The 11451-nt window shown below is 34.8% G+C and overlaps 2 protein-coding genes across 2 annotated transcripts; both read right to left on the bottom strand.

Moving 5' to 3' along the window:
• Nucleotides 1-3155: 3155 nt before the first annotated feature.
• LOC126709772 (MFP1 attachment factor 1-like) lies at nucleotides 3156-4020 on the bottom strand. The gene has a single exon (XM_050410111.1). The coding sequence runs from the start codon at nucleotides 3928-3930 to the stop codon at nucleotides 3370-3372; it is 561 nt and encodes a 186-aa protein (XP_050266068.1). The 5' UTR covers nucleotides 3931-4020; the 3' UTR covers nucleotides 3156-3369.
• Nucleotides 4021-7974: 3954 nt separating this feature from the next.
• Nucleotides 7975-11125, bottom strand: LOC126709762 (cytochrome P450 81Q32-like). Its single transcript, XM_050410105.1, has 2 exons — nucleotides 10054-11125; nucleotides 7975-8730 (listed from the first exon to the last, which is right to left on the bottom strand). The coding sequence occupies exons 1-2, from the start codon at nucleotides 10969-10971 to the stop codon at nucleotides 8110-8112; spliced, it is 1539 nt and encodes a 512-aa protein (XP_050266062.1). The 5' UTR covers nucleotides 10972-11125; the 3' UTR covers nucleotides 7975-8109.
• Nucleotides 11126-11451: the final 326 nt, after the last annotated feature.

The following is an 11451-nucleotide window of genomic DNA, read 5'->3' as shown; positions in this document are numbered from 1 at the left end:
AACACAAAAAAACAAACTTTGCCATACTAGCTTTGGCTGGATCAGTCTTTGAAAGACTTATGAGAAATGTCTTCACTGCTGACATTTTACTCATTAAAAGTCTTTGAAATTTTTCCCAGCTTCTACGAAATGCAAAAGAAGCTGTTGCTATATGTCTCAATTTTGATATTTAAAAACCCAATTCATTTATTGGAAACTGGGTTTTGTCTTCCTTTATTTTATTTTATTTTTTTTTTTTTTTTTTGAGGAAAAAAACTGGGTTTTGTCCAATGTAAACATTTCGGTCCAAATAAAAAATGACAGCTTTAACTCTTCATAAACTTATCCTCAGACAATGGATGTTCAGAGATGTGGAATCATGCTAGAGAGAGACCAAGTTTTACTAAGTCAAAAACGCAATCAAGCTAATCGTTAAGGCATATACGTATACCGCATAAATGCCATGGCATATACGTATACCACATAAATGCCATGGAAATACACAAACCGATTCGTTATTAACTAAAAGTTAAATGGCAACATCCACATATATCTGTAAAGACTGTAATGGAATACCATCAATCAACAGGGAGGTAAAAGGTAGAGACATCAGATGGTGTGCAACTCCATGCCAATACAGTGGCACTGGTAAGACAACAAGCTGAGAACAGATTCAAATATTGTGATTATTGTCCATGATGATGAAAGTGTAATCAAAGTTGTGTCATTTTATGGGTTCCTAGCACTACTCCAAATAGCATCTCCGACTCCTTTGTTAGTTTCTCTTGTATCTGACAGAGGTCAGTTTGCAAAGAGAGACTACCTACTTCTCTTCTTCCTATTAACATCAGGACTTTTTCTTTTGTCTTTGGTAAGTCAAATTAAGAGGACTATTAGAAGTATCTACATAATGTGTGTATTTATAATGTGCTGACAACGCTCCTGCATATTTGAATATGTATGTGTTGAGGATTTATGTACATTTGCTCAGAACCTCAAAAGGAGAAACAACAGATGACATGATTTGCCGTAATGATAGTAAAGATTGTATTCTTGCTCGGTGACCAATAGCACAGAGATAGAATTCATCCATTGTGAAGAGCATCAAAAGAGGGTTATAGCACAATCATCCATATGAGAGAGAGAGAGACTGGATGAAAAATATATAACATCATCAATTACAGAACTCAGAATTATGATGACATTCACCTAATGCAGACTGAACCACAAAGTATCTAAATAATAACATCAACTTGATAAAAAGCACAAAAATATTAATTCGAGGTGTAAACACAGAAACTAAAAGCCACATCTTGCCCCATAACAGATCACATTCTATCACAACACCACTTGTAAGCAGATCCAAACCCCACACAGGAGGTGTGGCGCCTGCTCAATTTTCACCTATGTATACAACACAAAGCAGTGCTGTAGGTGCATCAGGATGTACATCCACTAACCAGAAAATACCCGAGAAAGGATCCCCTCCAATTAAATCCTCCAATTCCCTCACATTTTTATCTGGATGTGCGACATGTGGCATTTATTCAATTTGTAAATGCCACATCTTACATCTAAATAAAAATTGGAGGGAATTGGAAGATTCAATTGGAGGGGATCTTTATTCCAAAACACTTATGTCTGTCCTAGAATCATCTACACAGAAATGAACATTGCAGCTTCATAATAGAGTGATGTAGTAACACAAAGGAAAAGGTTCTTCAACTTTTAAGGAGCATCAACTAGATTATCAGAAATATAATTGCTTCTAGTACTTGGGAGCAAAATACTCCATGAAAAGGTCCTGAAACATCTCATTGCAAGAGTTCTTTCTTTTAAGTAAGTCTCGCATTGCCAAATTCCAACAATGTGATGATGCAAGAATCATGCTGATCACATGAAAAGAATGATTGACACTAGTGAAACCTCGACCAATTAAGAGGACTAAATATATGCCACATATTGCAATGGCATGACACATTGACACCCCAAGTGGGAGAGGGGGGATTTGAACCTGGTTTGACTCACAGGGAAGACCAGGCAATGCCACTGATCTACAAGGCTCTTGGCAAAGCAATTGGATAATTGTAATTAAGGGCCAGAAAGAATAAGAGCACACACAAAAGCAGGATCACATACAAGCGTATGGTCCCATTTTTTTCTAGTACAAATGAAAATTATAGTCTAAGGGGGAAAACTTATAAGATAATTTTCAAACCAGACAATGCTATGCATACAGTAAACAAAAATGCCATACTACATGATGCACCAATTAGCCTGTCCTTGGCACAGAGAATTAATGATACAGTCATCTACTCATCTCACATGAAATATGAGAAACTAAACACACACAAGTCTTCATCAATAGGGCAGCAGCCACAGCACACACACCAATAGGAAGAGAAGCATCGGCTTTTTTTTTTCTTACACATATCTTCAGTACATTATGTATATATTCTGACTTATATTTACAAGCTGATAAAATATGGCAAAACCTGTACCAAGAATAGGATAAGGTAGGAACGGGCTTCATGGTTTACATAAGAGTCCACATAGAATACCAAAAGGAGTTATTCATGTTCTAGCAAGTTTCGACAACACCATTGTGACAATTACAGATGTATGAGGTCGGGTAATTTCTTGGTCTCCCATCAGTACTTGTGGAGTCAAGGCTACGAGAAGATGTACACTGGGATTCTAAACCACACCCTTTGTGTCCTAAACCACAGCACGAAATGCTATCGATACAATAGTGGATCAAGGTATGGAACAAGCCTATTGTAATAAAAGGCCTGGGTTTCAAACAAGATACAACATTAAGAGCTATACCATGTCTATGTGTGGTGTGGGGTTGGATATATAGCTAAACCTAATACAAATTGGGGAAACAATTAAGATATCTGTAAATAAAGAATTTTCAAATCCAATTCATCATCAATAACTTAACATTCGCGAAGTTAATCTAGCTCACGAAAAACAATCTAAACTAGCTAATACTAATGAAAAATCCATTTCCAATTCCATACCTTGGACTCTCATTCATCAATTCATTATGCATTCTCTTGATTACATTGTTTTTTTTTTACAAGTTAGGGTATATATACATTGTTTAAGCAAAATCTCTAATTCCTAACAAATTAGAATATAATTCCAATACACCAAATAATACAGAGAAAAACAGAGAAATTGAACTGCATTACGATTATTTCACAAAGAAAAATAGTCCAGATATTAATATAATAATGGCTACAACATCATCATCATCATAATCATAATATAAGGAACAGAAAATGCATAAATAGTACAAACAGATCTCAATGTAGCTTATAATACTATTCCGAATGAAACAGAAACCCTAGCATACCAGAAAAGCTAAATCCTAGAGAGAGATTAAGATTCAGTGACGGTAGGAGAGTTATCCTCACTGGCAGCGGTGGCGGAAGCGGCCTCGAGAGACGGAGTCTGCGGCGCAGTTCCGGCGTCGACGACAGAAGAGGCGGCAGCGGAGGAGGCGCGAGCCTTAACGGTGTCGAGCATTCGGCGGCTGATCTCGCGAGAGTACACCTGGAGGATCTCGATGCCGTCGTCCTCGGCGGAAGCGGAGGCGGCGGCGGTGGAGAAAGCCTCCTCCTCGATGAGGCGCGCGGCGGAGGAGGCCTCGTCGCTCGGCAAGGTGCCGTAGCGCTTGGAGAGAATGGACTGCTTGGAGAGCGTCTCGACGAGGCGCGACACCACGGCGTCGCGCGTGCGCTGCGTCGGCGGCCATATGCTGAACGCTAAGGTATTGGTATTGGTGTTGGTGGTGGTGGTGGTGGTGGTGGTGGTGTTGCCATTGTTGGTTGGCTTTTTGGTTGGGTTTGGTTGTTGTTGTTCGTGGTTTTGGTCTTGGTCTTGGCACTCGGATTCCATTTCTGGGGTTAGGGGTGCGATTGTGCTCTCCGAGTCTGTCATCTTGGGGACCAAAATGAAATTTTCAAATTTAATTGTTGGGGGAGCGTAGTGAGTTGGAGATTTTGATTTTTTTTTTTAGTATTAAATAGATCAAAGATTTGGGGGAAGAGCCTTGTGTGTGGCTCTATAGAGTTTTGTCTTTTTTGTTTTTCAATTCAATAATTATTATTATTTTGAGTAAAAAACGATGTTGGTGTTTAAATTTTACAAAAAAAATTTGTTTTTCGTTTATAAACTTTAGAAAACTATTTTTCATTCATAATTTTGTGAAGATTTTTTTAATAGTTTAGAGGCAAAAATATAGATGAAAAAAAAATTAACTTTTTTAATAATTTAAAGGCAAAAACAAACTTTTAATAAAATTTAAGAAAAGAAAGTAAAATATTTTCAATAGTTTTGAGACGAAAAATAAAATTTTCATAGAGATGAAAAACAATTTTTTGGTAAAATTTAAAGACAAAAATAAAAATTTTGCATTTTTTATTTCTCTTACATGTTGAATGGTAAATAATGAAGACAGGAGATGTGAGATTCAAACTTCAAACTACAATTATAAAACACCACCAATGATGCATTTGTTGGATAATTGGAGATGAGAATTTTTTTAACACCGGAGGTAAATTGTTGAAAACACTAAATAGTGCGTTTAGTATGAGATAATCTATTTGGGAATGCTATTAAAATTCTTAATTATTCCTATATTTGATTGCAAATTACTTATAGTATGTTTGGATTGAGTGGTGGGAGGGGGAGAGTGGGGAGTAGAGTAAAGTAGAGTTGGCTAGAAACAATAGGTTAATTTCTGGCCAACTCTATTCTACTTTTTTTTCTCTCTCTCTTAATCCAAATGGACTATTAGAAATGTTAATTGAACTGCAAAATTTATGATGTGTGATCTATAGAATTTTATTTTGTATAATTAAATGCATAATATTTTTCTCACAAGGTGATGGACTTTATAAGTGTGGGGTCCATTTCATGAGAGATAGACGATACATATTTTGTTACACTAATAAATTCCTTCTAGTAGCTAATGGTTGGGTGAGATAAAAAGTGGTAATGGGTTACCTTAGAAGTAAGTACAAGTTGGATGATTTGAGTGTGATAGTGTGGGACGGTTTACCTTTTTGTTCTTAATTTAATTTGTTACTAGATGTTTTTTTTTTTCTTTTCTTTTTTTTGGTTGAGAGGTTGGGATCATTGGGAAACTTTACGTACTATGTGTGTCATTTGTGTTTGACATGGTATATTGTTTTGGTCTGGATTCTGGAATTTTAGGTGTGGATGATACATCATACACGTTAGGTGACACTTATTCTTAGCATTAAACTAAGGATTTTCTTTTCTAAAAAAATTAGGGATTTTTTGAGATTAACCTTTTTTTTTTTGGGGGGTTATTTAGCAATTTAGAACCTATTGCCTCCCGCTAATATTTGGGTTGGAGGGGAAATAAATGGCATTGTAAGAAAACAAAATGAACTACCTTTGTTCACTAGTCGCCATTGGCCTCAGTAGCCTATTGGCACCCAGGTACCCGTTTGACCTGATGCTCGGGGGTTCTAGCCCCCACAATCACCTAGCAAAAAAAAAAAAAAAAACCTTTGTTCACCAGTCAAATACGCAGAAAATTTTGATTATATTTATACATTTATAATTAATAAATAATCATTATCAAAAAATACAATTAATAAATAAAAATTTAAAATAGAGACTATTTATAGAAAAAACTTATCTAATGTAGTTAGGATTTGTTTAGAGAAGATCAAACTTAATTTAATTAGAATTTTTTAGTGTTGCATTACTCTATCTAGAAAGACCATGAGTTTTATAATTAGTTTAAACTAGCCTAGTTTAATATTATTAGTAGCTCTGAATATCAAATTAACAAAAATTATATATATATATAATAAAATGATGATATAAAAAAAATGTAGCCTTTTATTTTTTTAATACAAGATAGAATTCTTTTATAGTCTAATCTAAGTATATATGTATGTGAAACTATTTCTTGAAGACCTGAACTCTAATCCTTGCCCGCACCTTACAAGAACTTTGTACTTGTGGAGTAAACTATCATATTAAAGGTGTGCGGTGGTAAAAATTATAGACTTCTAATAGGCCTTTTGTTAACAAAAAAAATCTCTCAAATTCCAACTTAAGGCAATCTCTAATTCTCAACTAATGATCAAAATAAAAACAATCCCAAATTCTACGAGCTATAAGTACAATCCCAAATTCTACGAGCTATAAGTATACTTTAGAATTTTATTTTAGTATATTTGACTACGTACCTTCCCATTTACTCTCCTCTCCTTTATTCTCTTTGATCCAAACATAATGTAAGCAGGGACGGAACTACTCAAGGGCAAAGGGAGGCCATGCCCCCCTCCCCCAACCTTTGAAAAAAAAAAAAAATACTAGTATGTATATTAACAAAAAAAAATTTTAATTCTGGCTCTTAAATTTATATATTTGGCCCCCCTTCCCCAAAAAATTTACAAACTGACCCAAGAAATCTAACAAATAGATAACAAGAAAAATCTATAAAAAAAATGCACATATCTAGATAATAAGAAAATCTTTTGACAAATCATAAATCCGGTCTAAGTAAAAACAATAACAACAAATCAATTAAAAATCCTAGCAAAAAAAATTACAAAAACCCAATAACCTTTATCCAATTTGGCAATTTCTTCCTCTCACTTGAGAGCTCTACACTCCTCCCAAATGACTCCACCCTCATAGGCATAAAGACAACTCCTATGCCACATATTGATCGCTTCATCCACACATTAGTTAAACTTTGAAAATATTAAGACGTGTCAATTGACTTGCAAAACACTTGATTATAAAATCTTATTATTAATTTTTTTTTTCAAAAGAAAAAAATACAAATAATAATTAATAAATTAATGCTAATATGCAACTTTGTCAACCTCTAGTATTGATATTCCAATTTAAAAAAATATTTGAACAAAGAACTTTGGCCCCCTAAATTTGAATCCTGGTTCTTCCCTGAAGGTAAGAATTCAAGGTCATCAAAATTAAAATGGGTAAAAAAATTAAAAGGAAAAACGTGCAGCGATTTTTCTAGGGAAAATTGAAAATGTGGAGGGCATTCGTTATTCTTTTCCCCTCCCATTACAATACAGTTACAGGTGTAGTTAATAGTTATGTGGTTGAACAGGCTTCGGGCCCATGTCCGCCAGCAGGTTCCTTACAATTATGTTCATGCTCCAGGTAGCAAATTACTGTGTGTCTGTCCACATTCACTAAGATACGAGGTCCAATTTATTGTTAGTCTGGGCCATCACATAAAAGAATTTATTGTATAAGTAGATGTCACAGCCAACAGGCAAATAAATAAACATAAAAAGGAGATGTCACTGGAAAGAAAAAAAGAAAAAAAGAAAAAAGTAATAACCAGTTGTTTCAGATCACCTCCACACGTGTTCAGAACAGAAAGGAAAAAAGAAAGAAAAAAGAGAAACAAAAGTTCTGATTTTGGAAAATCAGTACCTTGCAGACTTGTAGTAGATGGCTTGTAGGTGGCAATAATAGACAATGAGTCACTATAAGCAAGAACTGAATTGAATGACTCACACATCCCAGATATAAATGTGTCATGTGTGTACATAAATGCTACAGATAAGAATTAATATACCCGTAACTTCTCTAACGGAATTTGTACATATCTTCTCACTCCCCAGTTGACATTTGTACTAGCTAGTATATATGTATGCAAACTATGGAATTAGTATAACCAAGTTGCTCTGTGATTGTGGTGAAATATAGGAATCTTAAATACACAACTCAACAGTTCATACTCAGTATATGGGAATGAAACAAAGAAAATTTAAGAATAAATTTTGGAATAGGAACATCACATCTTCCAGGAAATTAATTCAGGTTAATTAATTAGGGTTGACTGGGATATTTTTGAAATATAGGAAATTAATTAGGATAAAGTTCCATAAAATTTCAAGATATGTGACTGTGGTTTAAGCATGAAAGTCTACAACTAAATTTAGTTTACATACTATATTGTTCCTATAAAATTCTTATTTGTTCTAATAATCAACCATATAACAAAGGAGATTCAGACCGTTCTCATATGCCTATACCAAAGTGCTTTGCATAATACATGATATTAGGAAATTGCATAGTTATATATAGAATTCACAAATCATAGAGGAGGTTGATCATAGTTTGGCGTGGTTTGCACAGAGCTTCCAATGGCTCAGCTCTGGGTATGACAATCCCTGCTTCCTCCAACATGTTGATTTCACTCTCACCAATCTTGTCCCACTCGAAACACTGAATCAGTGCTCCTAATGCCAACCCTATAACTCGTCTACCTAGAGCAGCTCCAGGACAAGCTCTCCTTCCTACACCAAATGGAAGTAGTTGATAGTGATACCCTTCAGCCTCTACACCTTCAAATCTCTCTGGCCTAAACCTTTCTGGTTCAACCCACAGCTTAGGGTCTCTGTGAATGGTCCACAAGTTGACTAGTAACATTGTGCCTTGTTCCACATGAAAACCACTAACAGTGCATTCTTCAGATGATTCATGTGGTATAAGAAGTGGGGCTGGTGGGAATAGCCTAAGAGTCTCGTCAATCACATTTTGTAGGTAGTTCAGCTTTGTTAAGTCTGATTCATCCAAAAAGCGGGCTTGTCCAACATTTGTGTTTATCTCAGCCCAAGCCTTGTGCATTGTTTCTGGATGCTTAAGAAGAAGTGAGAGTGCCCATTCCATGGTTGTTGATGAAGTTTCAGTCCCAGCAAGTAGCGTTGCCTGCACACACATTTGGAAGAGAGCTACAACTTAAGCATGTATATGGAGTTCAAATAATCGCTAGTACTGCAGATAATACTACTCCATATCTTGATGGTTTACTATCATTTGCAATTGGAGAACTTGGCATGCTACATTATATACATTTAGTGGGGTTTGTATGTACGCCTTCATTAGTGGGAGCCATTCTAAAAGAAAATTTCATAATACAAATTTTATTGAGTAATGCTACACAAACTATTTTATAATATTTTTATAAATGTTAATATGACCAACTTTTTATTGGTTTTTATTTAAGCCTACCATTAATATTATTTTTTCATTTACCAATAATCACTCACTACATCAGCAGTTTATAAAACTTTTTATGAAATAATTTGTATCTTTAGCATTATTCAATTTTAGACCCTAAGCCTAAAATCCTTAAGGCAACAGATTAATTGATCAATAGAACAAGTTATTTATTGTATAATGTGCACAGTAAGAGGGCCAATTGTTAGTTTATTTAGAGTAATACCACGTTACAAACTATATTACAATATTTATACAAATTATTAATAATACACATTTTTACTAGTTTTTTTTTTTTGAAATATAATTATAATATGCTACTAATCCCGAAATTTGAACAATTTTTCCTCTAGACCCCTAAGTATTTTGTATATGGGGAGGTATCAATTCAGTTACAAGGCTTTTGGCTACTAATTTTTATTTAAACTTATTAATAACATCACATTTTTATTTACTAATAACTACTTACCATACTCACCATATTATAAACTATATTACAATATTTTTACAAATTATTAATATGATATATTTTTATTAGTTCTAATCTAGACCCCTCACTACTATCATATTTTTATTTACTAATAACTACTCACCATATATATTAGTAATTTATAAAATAATTTGTTGCTGTAATATTTTTTATTTATAATTAACTTGTGCATTATCTCAAAAAAAAAAAAACTAGTGCTTGTGAGTGGTGATAATTCTTTTTTTAATGGACATCTTTATCAAGACTATTGACCAAGAGAACTTTATCTAGACGTAGTGCTTGTGAGTGGTGATAATTCTTTTTTTAATGGACATCTTTATCAAGACTATTGACCAAGAGAACTTTATCTAGACGTTTTTTTTTTTTTTTTGGTAGAAGATCTTGATAATCTTATTCATCGAGCTGAAGATTAGATCAACACTATAGCAGGACAATGATATCAAAAAGGAGCAACCAATAATTCATCATCTGATGGAAATAAATGACCCTAACAGCATAATGTCTCATTTTGTTAGGTTTAACTGATAAAGACGTATACTAACCAGTATAACACTTTTGATAACTTCGTCGGTGTAGAATTCTGGTTCTATCTCTTGCAGTGATAACATAACATCAATTAATGTCATCTTTGTCACTTCATTAACACTTTGACTAGAAGTACTACCTCTCATTCGCTTGTGCTCATCAACGAGATTTTGGAAGAACCTGTCCATTTTCTTCTTTAAAATCACCATCCTCTTCTCCAACCCTTGAAAATCCACCCATTGTAACACTGGCAAAAAATCATTTAAATTTGAACTCCCTAGAAGCTCTGTCACCTCCTTCATGATAATCTGAAACTGCTTGGCTTCTTGGTCCACCACTTCCTTCCCATAATATCGCTTCCCAGCAATTGTCCTCAGCATGATATTGAAATTAAGATCCAAAAGCTTTGGTCTCAGCTCAACCTTTGTTGGTTTCTCTCTAGAGGAGTCTTGAAACAGTTGCTTCACCAATAGTCTAACCTCGTCTTGGCGAACGCTGGTAAACGTGGCGAGGCGGCTAGTAGAGAAGAGCTCTAGGGTTGTGAGGCGCCTGAGGTTTCGCCAGTGGTCACCATAGGAGGAGAACCCTATTGTTTTGTAGTTGTAATTAAGGTGCTTCCCGGCTAGCATGCGAGGGCGGTTTGCAAAGATGATGTCTTTCTTTGTGAAGCATTCTTCTACGGCTGAAGGTGATGAGATTACAAGGACTTTACGCGTCCCACATCGGAGAAATAAGATCTGGCCATATTTCTCAGAGAGTTCATGCAGAGTTCGGTGAAGGGGTTCTTTAAGCAGATGGAGATGACCTATAATAGGTAGGGCAGGTGGGCTTGGAGGGAGGTTTCTTGGGTTTGCACGTCTTTTGAAGACAAACTTTGATACTACAAGTAAGAAGACGAATAAAAGTGCAAAATTAAACCAGGGAGATCCTTCCATTAGTACTAGTACTATTACTATTACTATTACTATTACTCTATTCTTTCTGAAGAGTGAAGACTGAGAAGTTACTTATTATAGAGTTTCTCATTTCTAGATAGAGTGGCCGGCCCTTCCACTAGGCCATTGCCTAAGCCCCCTTAGTGGAAGGAGGGCCCCAAAATTATGAAAAATTAGTAGAAAGAAAAATTTTAGTTTCAAATGAAAACTCTAAAATATTCTTGTAAATATTGCTATTCCAAAAAATTCTTTTATTTAAACAAAATTAATTATCCCAAAAACATCATCTTTAGGACCTTAGCCTCAAGACAAATCAAAATTCAATTGGCTAAATTACAAATTTGATCTAAAAAATTTACTCACAAAACAATCTCAAATCAAAACACAAAAAAAAATCTCAAATCCCTAAAATTTCCTCATATCTTTTCTATGTCTCTCTTGCTCTCCGCCTCTCTCTCTTGGCTCTTGCTCTCTGTCTTT

The sequence above is a fragment of the Quercus robur genome, chromosome 2 (assembly GCF_932294415.1).
Source record: "Quercus robur chromosome 2, dhQueRobu3.1, whole genome shotgun sequence".
Classification (NCBI taxonomy): domain Eukaryota; kingdom Viridiplantae; phylum Streptophyta; class Magnoliopsida; order Fagales; family Fagaceae; genus Quercus; species Quercus robur.
This window is presented reverse-complemented; position numbering and strand designations above follow the sequence as displayed.